At 35.9% G+C, this 26,442-nt stretch overlaps 1 protein-coding gene across 1 annotated transcript in view; it reads left to right on the top strand.

Annotated features, from left to right (window-relative positions):
• Positions 1–24,580, top strand: part of UBR1 (ubiquitin protein ligase E3 component n-recognin 1) — a 178,880-nt gene extending 154,300 nt beyond the window's left edge. The window contains exons 38-47 of the mRNA XM_056810343.1: positions 2,861–2,928; positions 4,276–4,426; positions 9,657–9,744; positions 11,348–11,481; positions 12,696–12,804; positions 13,901–13,957; positions 16,198–16,275; positions 18,255–18,425; positions 20,329–20,430; positions 21,751–24,580. Coding sequence (XP_056666321.1) covers positions 2,861–2,928; positions 4,276–4,426; positions 9,657–9,744; positions 11,348–11,481; positions 12,696–12,804; positions 13,901–13,957; positions 16,198–16,275; positions 18,255–18,425; positions 20,329–20,430; positions 21,751–21,892 — 1,100 coding nt within the window. The 3' untranslated portion in view covers positions 21,893–24,580. The remainder of the gene's footprint in view (positions 1–2,860; positions 2,929–4,275; positions 4,427–9,656; positions 9,745–11,347; positions 11,482–12,695; positions 12,805–13,900; positions 13,958–16,197; positions 16,276–18,254; positions 18,426–20,328; positions 20,431–21,750) is intronic.
• Positions 24,581–26,442: the final 1,862 nt, after the last annotated feature.

Here is a 26,442-nt window from a genome sequence, read left to right as displayed (position 1 = left end):
TTTACTTTATTGGAGAGACCTTTCTTTAACTCTCCATCACCCTTTCTTATCCAGGAACCCCAATTTACCCGGGCAGCAGCAATCATCAGCCTCACTCAAAGGAGGTGAAGGGAGAGTAAGGAGCCAAACTATCTATATTCCTATTCTACTACACACTCAGTACCTTCTCTATAAAGTCCTTCTGAACTCCACTAAAAAACCATCCAAGATAGTGGAAAGGGTCTTTATTATAACCCTCTAAACTGCCATTATTACAAAAGTCAAGACTTGTAGCATGATGGCTAAGTGAATGACTGTGATTAAGCCTAACTTCTCAGCACCACCTTGAAACAACCCCAAATGCACCAAATTAATGGATAATTTGTTAAATAACTTGTTAAAAATATCACCTTAATTTCCAAATATTAAATGGAGAGTAGAAATAAATAAAAGTATAGGCTGTTTTTATTTTGAAACATGATTAAATGATAGTACATAGACTAGTAAAGTACCAACATTTTTAGCCAAGTGTCCTGATTTGACACTGAAACTAACTGGCCTAAAAGGTAACAGAAGTGGACTATTGTGAAGAGAAACCTACTTACGGTAACAGAATCCATCAGATAAGAGGTTTTAGACTAGCTAGGGCTCAACATAAAGGCAGTTGAAGAATTTCTGTTGGTAATGAATCAAGCTAGCTCTAGGATGATGAAAAGACAAAAATGAAGGAAGAACAAGCAATGAAATTGAATGAATATTTGGAAGGATCAGTGTTTGAAGTACAGAATATTATTTTCATGTTAGCACAACTATATGTGGTGACACTGACCAGAACATAGAAACAACATAAAGATATACATCTTTTAAAATTTGGACTTCAAATAACTATTGCCTTGTTATATTAATAAAACAAGTGATTTAGAATATGTGCAGTATATTACTTACTGGTAGATACACCAGTTGTAACAGTTACTCTAAAATGTATTCTTCAGCATATTAATAAATTGCTCAGCTTCATCACTTTAATATCAAGAGTGAAATGTGAATAGAAAGACATAAATAACTTGTAAGGTCAGAGAATCTGAGAAGGCTTATCCATGCCAGAAACCATCACAGTAATGAAGTTAATCTACTCAGACATTCTCCTTATTCTTGTTAAATAAAGAAAAATAATTGGTCTATGAATACTCAAATGGACTTCTCTATTCAAGAGATTGCAAAACCATAGTTAAAAGCCCCAGTGCATATACTGTTGGATTCCCTTGATGTTGTGGTGAATTCTGCCAAACTGCATTTTTCCCTTCTTTTTCTCTTTTATTTTTTGTTGGCAAAGGTGGTTCACTAAATAAGGGAAGGATTTATTTTGAAATGAAGGTCATGTAAAAACAAATTTTAAATTTAAGAAAATTTCTTACTTAGAGAATTGAAAATACACATAGTTAATAACACATAGTTCATTTTCTCATTTCTTTTCTGATTTGGTTTCTTCCTGTGACTTTTAAACTTTTTTTCCAAGTTCTTTTATTTGATCTTAAGGTTTTTTTATGCCAGTTTTAACTTAATTTCTTTAAGTGTGCTATTTATTCATTTTAGGTTTTCTTTTAATATTTCCTGTATCATTTCTTTTCCCTTATCTACAGCTTCTGATACATTAACTACTTTAGTTGTTTTGGAGTATTGCATTTTTGTATCAGAACTGTGCTTTGGACATTAAAAAAATTGTGATTGAATAGTTTTCAAACTCTTCTTTTCTCTTTTTATTATTTTTTGGGTTTTTTTTTTCTTTTTTCGTTTTTCAGGTTTAAAAGAAGAGAAAGGATTCTTACTTCACTTTCATTTGGTCATTCTGTCATCTTGCATCACTCCTCTTCATCATTATTGCTAATCCTTAAGAGAAAAGTTAGTTCAAAGATGGTTAATGTAGAGGCTAGGATAACCTACTATTTATTTCTGCTTAGAAGGCACATAGGCCAGTACCTAGTATGTTTTTTTTCTACTAGTTTACTTCCTTTAAACCTTATTTGGTTTCTTGTAAAGATAAAAGTGTGTCGTAGAGGTTAGGAAACATTGTTATAAATCAATTGATTTTTATTTTTCCTTTCATTCATCTTATGCTTTGAACAAATAGTCTGTTCCCTTCCAATTCAATGATCTTCATAAATTCAAAAATTCTTTAGTTGTAGCTTCCAAGGTTAGGCATAACAGATAAAGGTTTGAATGATAAATGTAAGTTCTACACTTATATATCTGAATGTTAGCATATATTGTCTCTTTCTTTATTAAATTGCATTTTTCCTCTATTAGAGTTCTACTTTGATGTGGTTTTTTTTTTTCATGGAATGGAAGTAACTCTGGGTTCTTGAAGGATATGTCAGTAGTTCAGTAACTTTAGAAATCTGCTAAGATTTTAGGTAAAAGATGTGGTAATGGACTGTCCAGTTATTGTCTGAGAACCAATGTAGCTATGTTCAAAGGGGCTTTTAACTAGAATTTTGGCCAAGTGATGAATGTTTTTAGTCATGAGCGTTCATTGAGATCACCTTTATAAGAGGGATTGTATTCTGTCAGTGAAAGGTATCCTCACACTGATAAAATTATAGGTCCTTGGGGGGCAACTGGGTAGCTCAGTGGATTGAGAGCCAGGCCTAGAGATGGAGGTCCTAAGTTCAAATCTGGCCTCAGACACTTCCCAGCTGTGTGACCCTGGGCCAGTCACTTAACCCCCATTGCCTAGCTCTTACCACTCTTGTGCCTTGGAGCCAATATATAGTATTGATTCCAAGATGGAAGGTAGGGGTTTAAAAAAAATTATAGGTCCTTGAATTATTAAAATGTTAAGTTGCTGACTAAATCAAATGTGTGTTTTGTTGTTGTTTTTTAGTTATTCTTCCTAACCTGAAATCTGATGATACACCATGCCTTCTTTCTGTAGATCTGTTTCATGTTTTGGTAAGTAAAGACCACTACTGTTTTATCCCATCCAGTGCTTCATCAGTGTATAAAAGTAGAGGTTCTTGAAGGCTATGCCATTGAAATAAAAACTCTTGTAGTTGATACCATATACTGGAAAGCCTTCAAGTATAGCCCTAGCTCTAGACTGCTTTCAGAAGAACAGCCAAACAAACAGGGAGAGGCTTATCATGAGAAGAATGGCTACTTGATGATGAATTCTTTGGCAATAGCAACTCATGAAAAAAATATATATATATCCCTAAATCATGTGTACAGCCTCCTCCACCTTCCACTTCTATAGTGATGGTGACAGAAGATGCTAAGAATCACCAAGTTTTTAGGCTGTCTATAAATACTGACTTAGATATTGGTATTCTGTGAAATTTTTGTCCGGTGACCAGCAAGGGCATATACTAAATGTCATTAGTTTTGACATTCTCACTGTAAAAGAATTTAAAAGACAAAAGGAAGTTGCAACTAAATGAAAGAATGGCTCGTAGACTTTAGTTTCATACAAATGAATGAGCTAATGGAGTTAGTTTTATCATGTATCCAAAGATAATAAGAAATGTCATTCCATGAGACATTTATTCATTTCTCATTGTAGCACTCATGATAAATGTTTGCAAAAACTGTCAAAAATAATTACAGCTTATGTTCCAGTAGTAGTTACACAAGAAGATACAGAGAAATTCAATGTAAAACTTACTAAGACCTTCCAATTTGGATTAGCAGATAATTTAACTTTTGGTCACTTTCCCAAAGAGCTGGGCACAAGTGAAGATGGCAGAAAAAATATATTTGAAAATATAGTTTAGAAATAAGGAATGAGAGAGACCAACGTCTTATATACCACCCAGAAACCTTATGTTTCTATAGCTTGAAAGTTTTCTTTGAAAAAGAATCAGAAAGCACAGGACATGGTAAAAATCAAATATCCCAATAAATGAAATTGATCATAGTTTGAAAGGCAGAAAAAATTATTCATTACTGATATTGGAATCATCCTTGAATCATTTGTCTGTGTGTAAGGCAGACACACTGACTTGTCAGAGAAAAGATCAACAATGACATGAATTTAGAAGGAGTGATCTGACATGTAGGTATGATTATTCCCATTTTGCAGATGAAGAAACTGAGGTTCAGAGGGGCTTTGTGGCATATCCATGATCACAGAGCCAGCATTAAAGGTGGGATTCAAACTTAGGTTTCTCAAGAACCTGAGCCTGTTGTATTTACACTTATAATTGACACCCCCAAAATTACCAAATACAGAAAGGATTTTATTGATTTTATTGGTCTCTTTATTTTACAGATGTGGGTGTTCATTTTTTTCTTCCACAGGTGGGTGCTGTTTCATCCTTCCCATCTTTGTATTGGGATGATGCTGTTGCCTTGCAACCTTCTTCAGTTAGCTCTTCCTACAACCACCTTTATCTCTTCCATTTGATCACGATGGCTCATATATTCCAAATACTTATCACCATAGAGACAGGTAAAGTTCCCTCCAGTTTTGTGACCATAAATAGCATTCTCTTCCCCTTCACATATACTTTTTTCTTTTTTTTTCATAGCATAGGGAATTAATTTTGCTTGTGACAACAGTCAGTCTCATTTTTCTACAAATTGCTTGTGATTTGCTTGGTAGAAATTCATGCATTTACTTCAGAATGAATTTATTCTGATTGTGTGGAAAAAGTAAATATGACAGTGAAAGGATTTAACAACTGAACTATCCATCCTCATTCCTCAAATGCTACTATACAGACATGTAGAACTGATCCCAGATCCCATAGCCTCAATTTCCCTAAAAGAATATCATCCTTATACATTTCTCTACACATTTAACTCTTTTAGTCCTTAACAGACTTGCCTAAATTTGCTGCATTTAAGTAGGTCCCTAAGTATACTTACATGAAATCTTTATTGTACTTTTGCTTATGAAAGAGAACAAAAGCCTTAGGGGAAATAGTGATGGACAAAAAACGATCCACAAAGAATATATTAACTTTTGAAGAAGTATTCATAAAGGAGCTCTGATCTCTACCCCTCACCCACTTATAGCTTTGGTACTTTAGCAGAGGTCCACCTAGACCTCATATCCTTGTTCTTTTGTCCCATTAAGGGACCACTCACTGTTTAGAGATTAAATGAGATTCTTTAGCATCCTCCAAAGTAGACATTTACTCCAACATTAGTTAGTAAGAATAGCAAAAGGGTCATGGGAGAAACAAAATAGAGAAAGTTCTTTTCCAAAAAAACCCAGATCTACATCTTTAAAATTTAATGTGCTCCCACATTTTCTTTCCCACCAACAGATAGTGAGCCAAAAAGTGGCCAGGGAACCACATTTGTGGGTTATGAAAATGTATGGCAAGGAATCAGGAAACTAGCTGGAGCCAGATAGTCTTGATAAAAAAGGATTCCTCCCACAACTCTGTGAATAATTGTAGTGTTTGCTGATGACACCAAGCTCAAAGGAGGGTGATAAAAATGTTGTTCATGAGAAGTGTTCAGAAGCAGAGAATGAAATTTAACAGGTGTTAACAATAGAGTAATATAATTGGCACAAATCATAAGTATATAAGTACCATATTAAACAAATAGCATGAAGCATAAAAGATAGAAAACTGTTTAAATGACAAAGAAATCAATGGGGAATACATGGTGAATAATAAGACAAATGATAACCCAATTTCTTTATCTGTGATTTCTGTGATTTTGAAAATACTTTCCTTACAACAGCTTTGAGGTAAGTCACCTATTTGCCATATACCACTGCAGAAAAATACTGTCAGGACACAACAAAACATAATTTTAAACCAGTCACACAGTAGATTTGCTAGGAAACAACAACAATTAGGCTAACTTTTTTAGCAGCAAGTGGAGATGGACCAGCAGCCTTTCAGCAAAGATCTCATCAGACTGTTATTGAATGTCTACTATATGCAATTAAACTGCCTCTAAACCTTTTCTATATTTTCCTTTAGCCTTTTCCCTAAATCTTATCTTTTCCACTGGCTAAAGGAAGATCTCCAGGAATTCTATACTACTTATGAATCATCACATAATACATTTTTTGAACACATAGTTTGTATAAGTGTTAGGGTCATCAAAGGATACAAAGAGCTATGAGACAGAATACCTCTTTAAGGCATTTATAATCTTAGTTTATCGCTAATCTGACACAATAGCTAACAACCAGAATCATAAATACCTTTCAGTGACCCCTGAATTGGTACCCTCAATTAAAATGCCAGTTACTCTGTTCTAGTTAAAGCTTTGATAACAACATCAGGCAGGATATGATAAGAACCAAATGAATAATAGACAAAAAAGTGTTATAGGGCCTCAAAAGAGTTTACTTGTTTAAAGGAATGGGTAGCATTCCTATAAATGGTGAGGATGGGGTAGGCATTTCAAAAAAAGTAGCAGGTAGTCTTTGTGAATCAGAGATAAAAAGCTTTGAAAACGCAAAGGAGAGCATGTTTTCAGTGTGGAAGAGATGACTACCAAACTTTGATCTTTTTAACCACCACATTTCACATGAATAACAATATGAAGATCATCTTTGAATACATAATTGAATGAGCACATTTATATGCTGCATAACTTGATATTTTCAGGAACCACAATTTTACTCTTCTAAGCATGTTCTTGGCCATCTTGGCAAGTACCTCTGTTCTCTTTGTGAAATAAAAATCATTACCTTCTCCTATAGTGAGCTTCTCTGACCTTAATGATGAACTTCTCAGATCTACTAGTGGACATAACAAGGGACCCAGTCCTGATGACTTAACTCACTATGGCCTGAGCTTGAGTAGTGAAGCCTTAAGAGCCCTACATTTTTGAGCCTGGTTTCAGAGGGAGAGAATGGAACTGGAACAGGACTTTAATTGGATAGATGCCACAACTGTTCTATTTAATCCAGCAAATGTTTGTCACCTCTTATATACTTGACAGGCATTTGGGATATGGTGACAAAAAATGAAAAATTAACATTCCCTTCCCAGAGCTTACATTCTTTGGAGTGATAGATACAACATGTGCACAAGTAAGAATTACTTTGCTGAAAATTGAGAAGGTAGAAATCACTCCTTCATTTCATTCCAATAAGTATTAAGAACCAATAAGGTGGAAATCACTGAGCTGGGTGCAAAAGCAATAGTAATCATGCTGAAAGAGCTTCCAATCTATTAGAAGAGACAACATATTATAATCATAATGCTTTGCATTTATATAGTGCTTTAAGATTTGCAAAACGATTTCTAGATGTTTAATTTGATCCTCACAATAACCCTGGGAAGTAAACACTGTTATGCACTTTTCACACATGAGGAACCTGAATCAGGCAGAGGCTAATTTACTTCCCAGGATCACATAGCTAGAAAGAGAATTTGAACTTGGGTCTTTTTGACTCCATATCCTGTGTCCCATTCCTGCCTAACGTGTAAACAGGTAAATAATATCAGACTTCTGAAAAGAGTAAGAGCACTAGGAAAATCAAGAAAAACTTCCCAAAGGAGATTGTATCTAAACTGAGCCTTGAAGGAAACTAAGGATTCCAAGAGGTAAAGGTGAAGAAAGTGTTCATTCCAGTTATGGAAGATAGCTTGTGCAGAGGTGCAGAGGTAAATTCTAAGAGCAACAGCAGGGTGGTCAGTTTGGCTGTAACATAGAGAATGTGAAAGAAAGTAGTATGAAATCAGTCTAGAATAGTTCCAAATGGACTTTAACAGCCAAGCTAAGGAGTTTATTTTATTATAGATACTCACAGGAAACCATTGAAAATTCGTGAGTAGGAGAGAAACATGGTCAGACCAAAAAGACTATTTTGTTAGTTGTGTAGATGATTATTTCAGAAGGAAAAGAGCCTGAAAGCATAGAATCCAAATAGGAGGGTGTCGGTGTCATAGAAGTCCTGGTTTGAAATAATGATGGTTTAAATTAGAGAGATGACTGAGTATAGAGAAGGGGAATTATGTGAACAATGATATGAAGGTTGAATTGTCAAGACTTGGCAGCTGATTGGTACAGAAGATGAATGGGAAAGGAAGACTATGGTTGTGAATCTATATGACAGAAATGGTGGTGATATCTTTAACAAAAATCAAGGAATTTGGGCCAAGAGAGTTTTAAATATATTGAATTTTAGATGCCTATGAATTATCCAAGAGGAGATACCTGGCTAGCAGATATGGGACTGTCATTCAGGAGAAAAATTAGGACTAGCCATGTAGATTTGAGTCATCTGAATAGAATTAGTACTTGAACCCATGATAGTTAATGAGATTTCCAATATAGTGAGCTTAAAAGAAGAGAAAAAGACCTAGGACAAAGCCCTGAAACACCCAGTTTATCAGAGCAAGAGGTGAATAAAAGAGACAGTTAAGTATCAGCATATTGAAGGAGAACCAAGAAAGAACAATATGCTAAGGAAGGATAAGCTATCTTATTCTTCAACACCCAGTTCACTTACTATTTCTTTCTTGTTCTTATGTTCAATTTTGTAATAAGAGTTATATAAGTATAGGCATATCACGTCTTAGCTTCCCTCCTATATTGTAAAATTTTGTTCATCCTTGACTCCCTTAGAACACCTAGCATAGTGTCTTACATATGGAGGAGAAAAGGAAGGCAACAAGTATTTATTAAGTGCCAACTATATATTAGGCACTGTTGTTTACAAATATTGTCTTGTTCAATCCAAAGCTCTAGGAGAAAAGTGCTATTATTATCAATTTTACAGTTGAGGAAACTGAGGCAGCTAGATTAAGTGACTTGCCCAAGGTCTCACAGCCAGAGAGTAACCAGAGCTATATTTGAACTTGCTTTTTCCTTACTCCAGGACTAGCACTTTATCCCACTGTACCATCTAGCTCTCTCACTAGTGGTATACTCTTCAGTAAATTTTGAATGAATAACTTGAGAGTACATAAATAATATGAGTTGTTGGAACTAAATTGCATCCTTGCCTTTTATGCTCAACTTTTTGAGTATTCTGAACACTTGGGATCAGCCATTGACGAGGAATATGGAAGGCCCAAAGAGAATTCAGAAGAGGAACATAGAAGACTAAAAACCTGGGATAAAAATTAGGAGGAAAAACTAAAGGAAATGGCTTTTTTTTTTTTCAACCCAGATGCCTCAGGACAATTTAATAATAATCTTTAGGAATATGAAGAGCTTTCATACCATTGGAATGGGTTAACAAGGGAGGTTGTGGAAACCCCTTCTCTAAAAGTTTTTAAAATTAAGATAGATTCTCATCTTTCTGGGATGGTTTAGGTGTGGCCTTGCCTGAAGACAGGGGGATGAACTAAATGACCTCACAAAGTCCCTTCCAGCCTTATGATTCTAAGATTGAGCTTGGTGGCAACAGCAGCAGGAGCAGCAATCTGCTTCCCCATTTGCAGGTTGAATTCCTACCAGCCTGGCTAAAATTCCTAGGCCCTCGGGGTAGGTGGATGACTGCTAATCTATGTGATTATTATGATAATGGTGAACATTTATTAAACACCCATATTTAGCAAGGCCTTGTTCTAGCAAAATTAACTTAACAGTACTAATCTGCAGAATTAATCACTGGGAGTCAAAACTCTCCTTTTGCATCTTTAGAAGGGAATCTATATATAATGCATCCCAGCCCAGTGGAACATAGGATTTGCAGCTCACAACTGAATGGTAAATGAGTGAAATCACTTTACTCATCATTTTCTTCACAGACCATCTACCTACCCAATTACAAGAAGATAGTGAGGAGGCTCGCTCTGCATCTTCTCTCTACTCAGAAATTTCTCAATATGTTGGTGGGTAAGTAGCACTTGGAGTTTGTTCAAGAATCCTTTTAGTCAAGAGAAATGGGACCTTTTGGGGAAAGCATATCTGTCCAGTTGAACTCATGTAATTGTGGGAAGAGGCCAAACTGAAAACAAAGAAATTTATTAGCATGCTGAGGAAGACTGATATCTCACCGAGAATAGGTATAAATAGAGTACAGATTTGATTTTTATAGTCTTTCAAGCCCACTTGGGACTACACAGCCAATCAGCAGCATTCTGTACCAACTTAACAACAGGTAAATAAAGCATCTCACAGAAGAGGGAGGGATAGAGAAAGAGGGGGGGACCATCCCGGGGAGAAAAGGGGCAAATTTAGCATACAATGGGCAGATTTATTATCAAGATAAGAAAACATTCTTTGGTAAAAAGTCATTAGAAAGGGGGAAATAACCAAATGCTTTTATAGTTACAATAAAAATGCTCTTAGATCATAATGCAGATTTTGTTATCCTAAGACAAAGATGTGGCCAGGTAGACACAATGGCCACTAGCCTTGTAAAATTAAAGTAGTTAAAAGCCTTTAATGTGTGATTTCATTTGCTACTGGTGAATAAATACAAGGTCTGTAACAAAATATGGTTCTTCTGTGAAGTAAAGCCTCAGAGAAGCACATGAACATATAACCTAAGCCATCTCCAAAAATAAAATGGATTTTGGACTAATTGTTTTCAAGTGATGTTTTATGAATATAGCAAATTGTTCTTTCAATTCTATAATCCGAGCGACCCTCATGTAGCAGTTCATTGAGTTATATGCTTATTCAGTAGAGCAATTAAGACCAATGTAAGTAATATAACTAAAGTATGTTGATACTGCAAAATTTTAAAATACCATAATTCTATTTTATCTTTGTATGTCTGCTGCCAGACTTCACTAGTCTTCCTTTTTCTCTTTCTCTTGGTAGACAAATAGTAAAGAAGCCAAGAGAGAATTGAATGATATTGTATTTATAACTAATTTTTCTGATTTATACACTCAGGGGTAGGTTCAAAAAATGTGGGTATTAAAATCTGAAATGTGTTGCAGAATGAAATTCTGAATATTTAATTTAAAAACCCAAGAGTAAATGTTTTAGCCTTTTATAATGAAAAAAAAAAAGGCAGGGGGACAGCTGGGTAGTTCAGTGAATTAAGAGCCAGGCCTAGAGACAGGAGGTCCTAGGTTCAAATCTGGCTTCAGTCACTTCCTAGCTGTGTGATCCTGGGCAAGTCACTTAGTCCCCATTACCCAGCCCTTACCACTCTTCTGCCTTGGAACCAATACGCAGCGTTGGTTCCAAGACAGAAGGTAAGGGTTTTTATTAAAAAAAAAAACAGAAAGACAGTGGGGGAAAAGGAAGTTTCATTGCTTCAAAAACTAGTAAAGGGTGCTAGAAGTATTGTTTTTCCTCCAGGAATTATAAATGTACAAATCTTGAACTTTTTTTTATTGTCCTAACTAGCTCTAAAATGAAATACAGGCAAAAATCCTGTAGGGTTTTTTAATTTGTTTTAAGAAAATGGAGAACAAGTTTAAGACCTTGGGACTTCAATCTTTTCAGTATTTTGATCTGCAGTCTTCTGGAATTTCTGTAGATGCATCAACTGTGATGTTCCTGGTTCCTATTTATGGGATTGTGTGAAGAAAGGCATTATTCCTTACCTTCGATGTTCTGCTTTGTTTTTCCATTATTTGCTGAGAGTGCCACCGCCTGAAGAATTACTTTCAGGTAAGTAAGAATGGTGTTCTGTGCTGAAAATAAATCATAGAGCTATATATTTGGAGATTTCCAAAGAAAATTCAGTTTTCTCTTTCGAGCTCAAGGTAGAGGCAATACAGTTTAATAAAGTACAAGGAAAACCACTTCCCCATAGAAACATAGTCTATATTCACACTGTATACAAGGATTAGCCCTAACATTGCATCTGCAGATAATTTAGAAATGAAATCACAAAGAAAGCTGTCTTCATATTCTTTTAGGTCACATCTTGTCCTATGTTTAGAATGATCCTTTTACTTGTAAAATGCACATATGAAGTAAGGCTAGCTGCAATTGGAAGCATGTTTTTCTATAAAGCAAACGTCATTTCTTCCTTTGGCTGTAATGATAGATGGTTGCAACAGAAGAAATGACTTGTTACTCCATCCCTTGGGAATGTGTATTCCTTCATTTAAAAGTAAGAATAAGGTCCATTGTACTTAAAGTCACACTCAGTGTTACTAAAGATTCCTGCTCTCCTGCCTAATAATTAGCTGACTAGCTCAGTTTTTCAAGATCATCTCCTTTCAACTTCTTCTGCACTAGTTGCCCAAAACTTAGGGGTTGGCTGTTATTATTTTGACTGATCATATTACAATTCATTTGATTTAAAGCCAGGCACGACCTCAGCAACTAGTCCAGTCTCCTCATTTTATGATGAAGTAATTAAGGCCTAGAGAGGCTTTGACTTACCCAAGGTCACCAAGTCAAAAGTATCAAAGGCAGGAATCAATGTGCTACCCAGAAGCAAGAGCTATTTCTAACTTCATCCTATTTTTATTGGGCTTTCCTGAATTAGCTCTTACCAACCATCCAAGTGGTTTTTGCACTTTAAGATTTGATTTCAGGAGTAAAGAAATCCTATAAGTCTTAATTCATTTTTTCTTGGCGTGTTATTTATGAGGGCAAATTCACTTCTTGCCTAAACCCAACCTTAACCAACGTATATGCTTTGTAACTTAAGATTATTGATAAAGTAGGTAGTTTTTCCCCAAATAATTATGATTTTACCAATTTATCTCCAGATGTTTTGTTTTATTTTTTCCTATGATTTCATTGTGCAGATGGTAATTTATTTACAAACTTCATTTTCACAAAGATATAAAGAATGCAAAATGGATAGAAACTCTTAATGCCTAATATGGGATAATATGCTCACTAAATATGTTTTTCTTTTCTTACAGTTTGTGAGGAAAGTCAATTCAATGCACTATGCAGTTATTTATCCTTACCCACTAATCTGTTCGTGCTTTTCCAAGAATATCGGGATACTGTAATCCCCTTACTCCAGAGGTACTAAGCAGACAAAATGTCATTTTAAATGGGTATTGAGATGACACAGAACTTTAGAAATTTGAAAAGACTGCCTTAGACTGATCAGCAGTGAATGAACAGGGCTGATACTAAGTTACACCATCTAGGACAGTGTTGGAGGACCTTTTAGAGAGTGCATACCCAAACTGAACCTTCAAGCTGCCTGTCAGCCCCCAATATTACCCCAAATAGTGAAGGGAGGAAATAATCACACTGGGCTGCTGAGGGTGGTGGGGGTGCATGTGAAAAAATGTCCTCAGGCTCTGTGGAGAAAGGAACAGAGAAGCCCCCTCCAGCACAGTAGGGAATTCATGCCATGTCTTAGCCAACATGGATCTAGGAAGTCAACTACTTTCTCTCACTCAAAACAATGGTTACTCTTTGAGCATTGCTTCCTCAAAATGCACGTGTGGGGAGATAGTGCACTTTTCAACTACAATTATCCATTTTTTACCAAAAAAAAAATTTATTTTTGTAATTATCCATTCATTCAGCTTTATTTGCTCTATGGAACCTTATTGATTTTTTTTCCGTAAATCCACTTCTCTTATCTCTCTCATTCTTCTGCCTCCTTCATCCCCCCTTTTTTCTTCTTATTTCTGTTCCCTTCTTCATTTTCTCCCTTCCTTTCTTTCTCCCATCTCTCCTTTTTCTTATTCGCTTCTTGTCCCTCTCTTCTTTCCCCATTTTCTTTCCTCCTCCTATACCTCACTTTCCCCTCTCCCACGGTCAATTTTTAAATCTTTCATGATTTGTATTGAGTTTAATTGTGATAGGTAGTCAGAATTTTATTTATTCTTGGAGTTTGAGACTGTTGAACTTGCTAGATTAGTTTACTCAGGTATATTCTGTTTATTTCATTTCAACCTTTGTAACAAGATACATAGCATAATAACAACAACAACAATAACAAAAGAAAGTAAAGGAAAATAAGATAAGGAACAAGATGTCAGCTTAAAGGAAATGGGATCTAAAGGGTAGGAGAAAAAGGCTGTGTTGGTGGCCATTGTTCTTTAGTTATAATATCATACTCACCTGTTTTCTGTTATGGGGGTGGGGTGCTTCTGCTATACAGGTGGTGTTCTGATCCTGTCTTACCAAGCCTTTTGAAAGGAAGAGATGCTGCAGTCAGGTAGGTTTTGCTCGTCAACTTTTTTCTCCTTCTAACTTGTAGATTCTGAAGTAGTTAGTTTCTTCATCCTCTCTTCCCCAATTCAGTACATATGCATGTGCATGTAGGTATATGTTTTATATACATACATATATGCAAACATACACTTCGTGTGTGAGTTCTTTGCCAGAAATTGATTTTTCTCCCTTTCTCTTCATCTCCCTTCATCTCTTCATCACAACTCTTTGATCTCCTCTCTCTTCTCCCCTCTTTCTCTCTCTGTCTCTCTCTCTCTCTGACTGGTAAAGAGGAAGCCCCTTTACTTGCTAAGGCTATAACTCCTCTATATGTATATTTGATCCCTTCTCCTCTCATTCACTCTAGTACATTGCATCATAAATTATCCTTCCTTACAAATCTCCAACCTTTCCTTATCTACTACTTCCTTCTTTATTGAGTTCAAATGTGTTTTAAGTCCCTCCCACTTCTAAAAACCTTTCATTGGACCATATCATCAAATTATTACCTGGTCTCTCTCCTCCCTTTCACAGTCAAATTCATTTGAAATGACAAAATGATACTTTTTGCTGTACATAATAATTCTCAGGCCCCTTTCATTATGCCTATGGTATGTGCATACATTTTCAGAACTTCTCCCCTAATTAAAGGAAATCACAGAATGACCTCCCAGTGTTGGATGCCAACATTTACATGAGGGGGAAAAATATGGGGGCAAACAGAGTATAGGATGTCACAGATGTGACTTGCCACATTTTTCTCACCTCCCATACTTCTTTATGTAAATATTCATAGATAATAGAAAGCTTTACTCTGTCCCTAGTGCTGACCACTTTGTTCTTGAGGTCTGCTTTTCTGTTTCACAGCTAGGGGAAGGGCATAGGAAGGAGAGATTCGGCTAGGAGAGTAAAAAAACTAGAACTAGCCAGAACACACCATGGGGCTAATACCAAAGCTCTTCATCTCAATTTAACAAAATTTCACTGAGAGCTTTATACTGTGCCTCTAGTGTGGTACTAAGGTAAAGCAGAATACACAGCCCCTTTGTTCATGAATCTTATATTAGGCAGATTATGTATGTAAAAAAAAAAACCCATAGCAAGGTAATATAAATTAAAATGTGCTGTTGTATATCACAGATTTTTTTTCATTATAAGGGAAAAATCATTCCATGTTTAATGAAATTAATTAGGAAAGTGTTCATGGGAAAAGTGAATTTGGAGTAGAGACTTTGAAGGATATGCAGGATTTAGATAGGTGGAAAGGAACAGGGAAGATATTTAGAAGGAAAATTATATATTCAAAGGCAGGAATGAGCATAGTATGTGCCAGAAATAATGAAAGAAGACCTGAATGCAACCAGATCCCACTGGGGAGCTTCAGTGTAAAAGGAGGGAAAGTCTAGCAATTATAGAACAGATGCCAACAGAAAAACACAGATATGTGGCTCCCACTTCCCCACAGTTCCATGGGTAGTAGGACCAGTGGCCTGGACATGCAGCAGTATACACATTCTGATTGTGTAATAGCCCAGAGCTACTCAGAGCTCTAACTTTATTCATATAGAGTTTTTTGAGAGAATGCCCTCTCATTAGTGGTTCAAGACAGTAGGGTAGTTCAGACCAGTAATGCCAATGTCAAATAGAAATGGGGCCATTATATCAAACATAAGAATCTCTGCCAGCCATATATTGACTTGGAAAATCACATGTTCATATTACATATGTTCTTTTGTATTTTTATTTATTTTATTAAATATTTCCCAATTACATATTGATCTGATTGTAGTGGTTTATTTGACACTTGTGATATAGATACTACAATGAGAAAAATCTCTGGCTTGCCTAATAAGGAATGAGAAATTTGTGGCAGGGAGCCAGGAAACTTAACTGTGCCACAGCAAGTAAGCAACTGGGAAGAGGGGACAGGGTCCAGTGTCCCAGTCAGTTAAGCCTTAGTACATGTGTCCTGGGCTGGGGCTAAACTAATCCAGCAGGGTTTTACTGGCTCATAGGACCAGTGGAATATGAAATTAAATAGAAACACAGAACAAGTTGAAGGACTTTGACACTCAACATTATTGATTTACTCTTTATTCAGTACATAATAGGAGTCAGTCTAGGGTCTAAGCATCGAGGGACATTCATTTACTACCTTTTGACAATCTTAATTCTCTTCCTTCACCCTAGTTTGTTTTAAGTTTATACTTACATGAAATGTGACTTCTTATATTAACTGCCTAGGTACCCAAGAAAAAGAAATAAATTGATAGAACTTCCAGAAGACTACAGCTATCTTCTAAACCAGGCTTCTCAATTCAGGTAAAAAGGAATTATTCAAAGTTGGTGATCATTTTAAGTCTTGTGTTCTTGAAATTAAACAACTCCTATTTCCTTAGCTAATTTATATGTGGTACAATTTCCAGTGACATGACTCTCCTTTGGACATGATCCAACCTATCTTTGTCCCTTTTAAAATGTGACACCCAGTCCTGGACAGAGGACAGCAGGTCTCACACCTCTCTAGCACTCAGTATGGTTCTCTTAATGCATTGTAAGTTAGCATTAGTTTTTCTGGTTGCCCCATCATGTGACTGACTCATTGAATTTGAAGTCTGATAAAGTCTTGGAGTCACAACCAGCATATTTCAGAGGCAGGATTTGAGCCCCAGGTCTTCTTGACTTCCAAGACCAACCCATCTATTACTCTGCAACTGCCTCCCAGGAACAACAGTAATAATATCTATCATTTATAAAGCACTCTATATGTACTCTCATTTGGTTTCATTAAGGTAGGATGGTTCTGAGTTGTGAAGAATGTAAATGCCAAACAAAGTAGTATAAGGTTGACAGTTTAATGAGTAATAGAGGTCAGAGGTGGAGGGGGACTGTCACACCAGAACTTTGGTAAATTCATTTTAGTGACTGTGTTAAGGGATGGATTAGAGTGGAGAGAGACATAGGACCTGAAGACTATACTAATAAAGCTACCTCAGTAGTGTAGATGAGAGGTAAGAAAGTGGTTTTGCTAGTAGAGAGAGGGACATATCAAACAGATGTGACAAGATTTGGTGAGAGAGAATGATGAGACATTGAGTATGACACTGAGGTTGTGATAGCCAGATTTTCGGGGTGATCCTTAAATTCATTTATATAATCCTACCAGTCTTGATGTGCCTGTTTCCCCATTCCGCCTCACTTTGAATTTTATCTATTCTTACCAATTTGATAGGTCTAAAGTGATGCCTTCATGTTATCTTTAACAGGTGCTTCTGGGATTAGTACAGTTTTTAAACAGTTTCTCAAGTTGTTAATTAGCAATTTGTTTCTTCCTTTGAAAATCATATGTTCAGGGCAGCTAGGTAGCACAGTGAATAGAGTGTCAAGCCTAGAGTTGGGAGGATCTGAATTCAAATGTGAACTCAAACACTTCCTAGCTATGTAACCCTGAGCAAGACACTTCATCCCAATTCCCTAGCCTTTACTACCCTTCTGCCTTACTTTATAGATACTGAGACAAAAGGTAAGGGAAACAAACACAGACATTTAGCACAATTATATACATTTGATCCTGAAGTTTTAGAATGGCAAATAAATGTATAATTGTTTACATAACAGAAATGACTAAGCAGAAAATAAATTTCAGTATGTCAGTATAGAGGCTCTACTTTATGTTGACTTAAATTGATGTGAGATGTGTACCTTCATATTCAGAAATCTGGATGTTTCCTTCATACAATAAACTATTAATAAATGTTTTAAAAAAGGAAAGAAGGAAAGAAATTGTATGCTTATGTCCTTTAGCCAGTTTACTTTTGGGGAATGGGTATTATAGATTTGTATCAGTGTGTTATGAATTGCAGAAGTCACATTTTTGTTACATATATTTACTGAAATCTTTTTCTCTCAAGGGAGGAGAAATTTGCCTGTTTTATGTAAAATATTCTTATAATCAAATCCGTAAATATTATTTCATTTGTTCATTGAAATTTTTTTCCACAGCTGAAATAAAAATGTCACTGTCTGAATTTTATTACCACACCTAATTAAATCATGAGGCTTCAGTAAATTTTAGTCATTTTTCTTATGAAATCATCAAGAAACAGTTGAAATTATTTGTCAGGTATTAAAAGGAAAGAATAGGAGTATTTGTGTTTCAATATTGACTAGTATTTTAGGAATTTTTCTAGACACATGGTTTTATAAAACAAAACAAAAACATTGCTTAGTGCTAAATTTAGTGCACTGTGGCCTTTTTTTCAAACCCAACTTCAATTTAGTCTTCTCTTTTTGCTTTTGAGGTGCCCAAGGTCCTCAGATGATGAACGAAAGCACCCAGTTCTGTGTCTCTTCTGTGGAACTATGTTGTGCTCACAGAATATTTGCTGCCAAGAAATTGTGAATGGGGAGGAGGTTGGAGCCTGCATTTTTCATGCCATTCACTGTGGAGCTGGAGTCTGCATGTTTCTAAAGTAAGTAATGAGTTCTTGAAGATTTTTATGATGAATTTAGGGAATTGGAACCTAGCAGAGGGAAGATAGTTGTTAATTATGGATAATGATGTGAAGTTTGTATATTTATTTTAGCTCATAAAATTTAGATTATCTTTTTAAAAACATGGCAAATTACTGTAGCTTTTGATTATATTGTGGAAAGTCTTATAGTTGTATACTGAGACTTTGTTCATTGGTATATTCATTCATTCATTCATTCATAAAGTATAAAATAATCATGACTAAAGAACCAGAAATGCATTTTTAATTTTTAAAAGTTACATATCAATCTGTCAATAAGCACTGTGATTGATCTCAAGGAACTCACATTTTCTGTATACATATAAAATATAATCAGAGTAGTAAGCAAAAAGTAATCTTAAACTATAGGTAGCAATGAGGGCTCCCAGGGTTCCTTCCAGGGAAGAAAATGCAGTGGAAAAGAATGAAGACCTGGAAGTTTAGACCTGAAGTGCTAAAGCACAAGAACTAAATTCCCTAAATAGTATTTCATTTACCTGGGAACATCTACAGCTACAAAATCAACCAGCCTGCTTTTTGGCTCCCTAGCACTAACCTCATAGGTTATTTTAAAGATAAAATGAGATAGCACATGGAAAAACCTTTCTAGAGCTATGTAAAATTTTTTGTTAAGAATTCTCTTTCTTCCTACACAAGTTTTCTGGCTCATCTCTAGTAATTATTTCCTCCTACACAAGCTCATGTACACATTCTTCCTCTCCTACATGCTATTAAGAATGAATACTTCTTGAGTAGTATTAGGATATAATAAGTATATGAAAGGACATTACTCACACTAATGACATTGTGTACTTGTAGGTAGTATCTGTGAAGGAATAAAAGTTATAGAACTCTCTTGAATTTGATTAGGGTTGGCAAACTATGGTGTGAAAGCCAAATATGGCTGGTTGGTTTTGTACTGACCGTGAGCTGAGAATGGTTTTTATGTCTTTAAGTACAATAAAACTTTATTTTAAAAAGTAAAACCCATTCTAAGCTTTTGGGAGATACAGATTTGACTTGCCAGTATTCTGACCTTTTGTTAGATGTAGCTAGAAAGAGAAAACACCCCACAACTTGGACCCCATTCTGGACAGAGATCATAAGACTTTTAAGATTGATAGAGGACTCTTAGAGCCATTTTAGCACTAAAATTTTATGAAGCTATATAGTTCAAATCTTTTACTTTGTCTTCCAGATATTTGATGACAACATACTAACTAGAGACTAGCCATTCTTTCAGATAGTACTTTCACTGGTTCCTCTTCTCCTGGTTGTACTGTTACTACTCTTGAAACCATTTGCCTTAGTCCTCTTGGATCTTTACTCTTTGATCCAATGACTGTTTAATGAAGACATTCCATCTCTCAACTTTGAGCATTTTCTCTGGCTGTCCCCATGCTTAGAATGCCCTCCATCCTCATCTCTGCCTCTTGGTTTCCTGGCTTCTTTCAAGACCCTGTTGAAATCCCACGTATGGCAGGAAACTTTTGCTGAGCCCTCATAATTGTAGTACCTTCCTCTAAAATTACTTCACATTTCTCCTGACTATCATTTGTTTGTATGTAATTATTGGCATGTTATCTATCCTATTAGATTGTGAGTTCCTCACAGGCAAATTCTCTTTTGCCATTCTTTATATCTCTAACACTTGGTACCTAACAAATGTTATTGTCTGACTGACTTTTCTATAACCCTGACTTCTAAACACATAATCTTAATAAAAGGAGCTGTTCTTCTTTACCCACCAATATTTAGGTATCTGTGCTTATGGTTGAAATGGATGAAAATAATTTGTTTTCTTGGAATTATCTTTGGCACAGTGCCAAACCTAGCACTAGCTTATGTTTTGTTCTTTCAGGATCAGGGAATGCAAAGTGGTCCTGATTGAAGGCAGAGCCAGAGGCTGCTTGTTTCCAGCCCCTTACCTGGATGAATATGGAGAAACAGACCCTGGGCTCAAGTAAGGACATTTGATGTCACACTGTCAGGGAGAATTGGCATGTTGGTGCTTTTCCATGATAATCTTTTTAACCACGTGCAAGGACCATCATAACTCTGAACACAAAGAAAAAAGATTTGCAGACTTGTCCTCTTAGTACAATTGATTGTTTTTACTAAACGTGAAGCCACCAGAAGAAAGATACAGTTCTGCTTCATGCAACACTTTTATAATTTTTTACTGCTCCAATTACAAAAGCATGACCCAGTATATTACTTAAGTACTTTTAAACAATAACCAAAAAAAAGATATTCCCCCCCCCCAAAAAAAAAACCCAGACAATTAAATACTATTATAAGGAGCTCTAGGATAGTGGGATTTTTGTTGTTGTTAAACTAGAATTTTTGTTATTTTTAATTTGTCTCAAAAAGAGAAAAAAATTCCACTAGAGTGGAATTTTGAAACTCTTTTATTTATACAGAGATTTTTGTTAATCATAATAGTATTTGTTGTCCTGTATAATAATAGAATCTAGGTATGAAGAGAAGAAAACTGAGAAAATAGAATATTGTTATGGAGAAAATCTTTAATGGTTGAATGTATGTGGTGTCTTATTATTCCAAAAGGTATTTCATTGTTCTTCAGTACTGGCAAGAAATAAGCCAGAGCCCTTTTGTGTCAGTCACTCTAGATCAGTTACTCCCAGAGTCATAAGATGACTCATATATAAATAATTGTCCTATAAGTCATGTATTTTGCTTACCAGTAAAGCTTAGTATGACAACCAGGATTAAACAGAGTATCACTTCATTGTGTGTGTTTTTTGAGGGGAAAGGGAGGAAGTAAGTTCTTACTAGGAGCCAATCAGCCATCCATCCCATAACTTCCTCTCCTTATATACTTTCTGTTCCCAGGGTCTTGGCCCCATTACATTGGCCTGTAGAGTCTCCGGGTAAAGGAGTAGAATTCTGACAGAACCACACAAGGCCTCTACTGAAAAAGAGATCTTTGCCATCTTCTCCCCACCCCCACCTCCCCTGAAGTCCAGGCCCTGTCATTCACCAACTTGTTTTTTGGATTTTCAGAATTTAATTGGCATAAGTTTCTCTTTCATTTGCCAAGTGTGGGAGTGGCCAAGTCCTTTTTTTTTTCCCCAGACCAAGACTTGCCCTATTAACTGTTTTAGGAAAATAAACATGTTAGGTTAGCAAGCACTTATTAAGTGCCTACACACCAGAAAATCTAGAAACATATTAAGATTTCAAACTAATGTAGACTGCCAGAAGGTATTGGAAGTTGTTTGACTCAAACTAACATATATTCATTTCTTCTCTTATGAAGGAGGGGCAACCCCCTACATTTATCTCATGAGCGTTATCAGAAACTCCATTTACTCTGGCAGCAACATCGTATTATAGAAGAAATCGCAAGGAGTCAGGAAACAAATCAGATCTTATTTGGATTCAACTGGCAGTTACTTTGAGTCCCAGTTCTTCAAAAGAGACACAGATGAAGGCAATAATGAAGACTGGTCTAGAATTTTGGACATGTTTAGGAGAACTGAGATGGGGTGGGGGGAGGGGGTGGCAAAGGGATCATTCCTCAGTTCCTGATTCACATCTTTCAATAAAATATCCCTTGATGGATTTTTGCTTTCAATCAGCAAGCTTGACGCCTCAAGATAAAGCATATACATATCTATATATCAAGCAGTTTCTGTTGTAGAACACTGAAGAAAATAACTTATCTGCCCCACAATTGTTAAGATTCTGCTAATATTTTAAGGAAATCATTTTCCCTGTTAGAGCCTATCCCTCTTTAATAATCATGCCAGAAATAGGAGGGTATTTCATAGTTCTCACTGTATATTTGGTGGCATTTCTTGGCAAAAATGCCATCCAAGAAGTTGTGGGATGTGTTTGTTTTTAAGTCTGTGTGACATCAGCCATCAGACTAGAGCTGCTATTTCTTCTCATTACAACTCTTCCTGGTCTTTTGTCCTTGCTTGGTTTTAATCAACTAGACCAGCATTTATAATGAAATGGCAAAAGAAAAGCAGCAGGGACAAAATGATGCTTGAGCATAATACCCTCATTTCCAACCAGAAAAAGCATATTAGAGCACAAGAATGTTATTAGAATGGAAGAAAAATTCCAAAGAGTAAAATTTCCATTCCTCTTCTGGGAATATGCCCCAGACATGCTATTTGCTGCTGCTTCCAGAAGTTAAACTGACTCCTTGCGTAGTCAGTGTTGCCTTCACTATTACAAATTTTTCTTAGAGCTTTGTTTTTTTTTCCTTCTTGTAAAACCCTGAGGGTTAGAATTGTGTAGTCTCCCTGATGTTACAGTGAGTCTTGTAATCAATATCATGGACCCATGATAAAAAACAAAAACAAAAGGCCCTGCACTTACCATTTTCTAGGGCCTCGATTCTAACACAAGATCACATCCTTTGTCCTGGGGCCATCATGTGTAACTGACAGAAATATGTTCAGATACTGGTGTTTAGTAGCCATAGGACCATAATGAATAATTTCCTGAAGAGCATGACAAATATTGATTTGAATGACCAGATTCAGGCCAATTCTGTTATAGTTTATATCTTCCCAGAAGACTTTAAATCTTTGATTCATCATATATGTGCAACCTTTCATAAACTCCAGTTTTATGACAGATACAGATAACCCAAAAAAAAGCCATGTGATCAACAGTCTGTTTCTGTGTCTTGCTATAACATGCAGTAATTGAGCCTCCTTGCTTATAAATAATAGTGCTTTTTAGAATCTGCCTATAGCTTTCTAGGTTCTTAGCCATAATTTTTATATGAAGGGAATTTGTTATGCAAAGCTTTAAGGAAAGGATTAATTGAAGCCCTCCATTAGCTTCCATGACTCCTATGCCTTGGAGTCTGAAAGATCCATTCAGAGAATGTATTTTGACCTTGATGAGGACTGTCTTCCATTTATGTATAATGGTTTCTTCTCCCATTACTTCTTTATAAAAATAAGTTAAAAGTTTGTATGCCGGATGTTTGCAGATACACATTTGTATTTAGTTTTGTGTTTTGTTTTCTTTTGTGGAGGGAAAAGGAAGAAAAACCTGTCAGAGGTATCAGGATAATCATGATTATTATACTTGAATAATTCTATAGCTTTGTTTCTAAGCACTTAAAAGGCATTCAGAAGACAACTCAGCAGTAGGAAACGTATTGAATTATGGAGAGTTGGATGAGTTTGAAATGTTCAGTGCTCAGTTTGATAAATTCACTGATATGGTGAAAAGACACAGATTTCTCCCTTCTAGAGTTCAGCAGGTTGCACTAAATATTTAGCTAGGAGATGTGGCAGGGTGTTGGACAATAGCAGCCAGCTTTTGCCCTCTGCCTTGATTCATAAGCCCCTATATAAATAACTTTATAAAGCAAAAGGCAGATTCTTCAGAAGAATTTCTTCCTGCTTGACTAGTCTTTTCCATTCAGTTCACAGATCCTGATGTTAAGCCATCGGGCTGCCAGATGTACTTCCTGGCAGTGGCTAGTAAAATCTTGACTGCCAAAGAATCCATCCCAAGAGATGGACACATAAGAGACCTACTCACAACTTAGTGTTGGCACTTGTGTGCACGGGCTCACTGTTCAGTGTTGCTATCAAATGAAAGTTTCTATGTATGTTAGAAACCTTCTAGCAGTTTGCACATAAATAGTGCAGATACAGAAATGGTGCATTCAAAAGTCATGAACACACAAGGTCACTTTTTTTCCCATTGAACCAGGAACCTTTTCATGAAGATGCTCCTAAAGCATGTTTTTCTTATGTCTGGGGAAATGGGGCAAAAGGACTTTGCAGGAGGAAAAACATGTTTCTGTATAGTTAATTTATTATTCTAATATATGAGCTACAAGGTCATCCACTATTGGTCATTTATCATTTCATAACCTACTATGCATTTTGGTTCACTGTGAGGATAATCTATGGTGATTGTAACATGTTCATGCCTAATTCAAATTCCATTCAGACAAACAAAAGTTCAGAAGTTATTCAAAATGATGCATATATTGATATCTTTTATTGCAAAATGTAAATTTAAGACTTGTAATATGTTCTTGTGCTTTTTGAAATAAATATTATATGTGTATATTTAAAAAGGAAATAAAAGTGACTTATACTCTTTGGGATTTTTATCTGAAGTATGAAATTAGACATCAAAAAACCTTCTAGGCCAATTTCTTAGCTACTAAGTTTTTGAAGTGAAACAAAGGGCTAGGTAATTGGAGTTAAGTTACCTGTCATGAATCACACAGCTGATAAGTGTCTGAGGCAAAATTTGAACCCAGGACCTCCTATCTCCAGTGTTGGCTCTCTATCCACTAAGGACCTATGATGATTTGCTTTCAGAGATTTTTAAACCACTTTTTTTTTTTAACCAATTACATATAATAACAAATTTTAAATCACTTTTTAAAAGAGAAAATTCTTGGGAGTAATAATTGCTGAAATTATTATCAGTCCTTTACACCTTACTTTGAATAATGAGTTTGATAAAAAATTTTAATTTAGGGTAGAGGGAAAGAGAAGGGAACACAGAAAAGCACAAAGGAGTTTCAAGGCAGGAACCAAAATGGCAATGAATATTATTATTAGCAGGGCATAATTAAAGAGTAAGGTCTGCTTTACAATTTTTACTAGTTTTAATTTTGCCTTGATACTCACCTACATTTTATACCATTTGAGGTCTATCCTCTCTTAGTCTATCCTTATATAAAGTATCCTAAGCGAAGACTTTGCTTTATTCACATTTATTTATTTATGTATTAGAATAAAACTTGAAATAATTTTTTTCTTTTTGAGCACATAACTGGGAATTACAGTATGACTTAAAATGTTGCATGGTTCATTAGAATGGATCTAGATTACCAAATGATTGAGTAACTAATGATGCTGCTTAGAAGATATTTTAAAAAATCATATAAGATGCTGGCCAAGTACAGGTTAATTTAGTAATTACAATAGTTGTATGATAATAGGTATCAAAGGAATCACTTTAATCTTGTCCATAGAAGGGAAGTGTAGTGAGATGGAAAAGTTTTGTATTCCCCATTCTACTTCCTGTGAGCTGTGCCATTCTAGGCATATCTGTCTCTTAACCTCGCTCAGTCACATCTCATTTTCCTATAAAATGGCAATAAGAACTGATATTCCAAAGTTGCTTCAGTTCAGGGTCCTTAGTTCTTTCCATCAGGATCTGAAGAGAGATGGTGGTGAAGGTGGTGGTGATGCTTTGACTTTTTTTCTTTTTATTTATTTAGAATATTTTTTTCATAGTTACATGATTCATGATTTTTCCTACCCTTCTTCCCTCCCCCCCTCCCAGAGCTGATAAACAATTACACTGGGTTCAAAACCAATTTACATATTCATATTTGCAGTAGAGTGATCTTTTAACACCAAAACCTCAATCATATCCCCATCAACCCACTTGATCAAGCAGTTGTTTTTCTTCTGTGTTTCTACTCCCACAGTTCTTTCTCTGAATGTTGATAGCGTTCTTTCTCATAAGTCCCTCAGAATTGTTCTGGATCATTGCATTGCTGCTAGTAGAGAAGACCATAACATTTGATTGTGCCACAGTATGTAAGTCTCCATGTACAATGTTCTCCTGGTTCTGCTCCTTTCACTCTACATCAATTCCTAGAGGTTGTTCCAGTTCACATGGAATTCCTCCAGTTCATTTTTTCAGCACAATAATATTCCATCACCATAAGATTCCACAATTTGTTCAGCCATTCCCCAATCGAAGGACTTCCCCTCATTTTCTAATTTTTTGCCACCACAAAGAGTGCAGCTATGGGACTTCCGGGTAATCATGGCTGCAATATAGACGCCACACGCTTCCTCTCCCCAGCACCGAACAAAATAGACTACATCAAAGGAGCATAAAAATCACCTTTGGAGGAACAGAAGGACACCCCAGTACTCCCAGTACTCCACAGAGGCGAAGGTACGTGGGGCTTGAACATTTCCACACTATAATA

This window comes from Monodelphis domestica, chromosome 1 (genome assembly GCF_027887165.1).
Source record: "Monodelphis domestica isolate mMonDom1 chromosome 1, mMonDom1.pri, whole genome shotgun sequence".
Taxonomy (NCBI): Eukaryota; Metazoa; Chordata; class Mammalia; order Didelphimorphia; family Didelphidae; genus Monodelphis; species Monodelphis domestica.
This window is presented reverse-complemented; position numbering and strand designations above follow the sequence as displayed.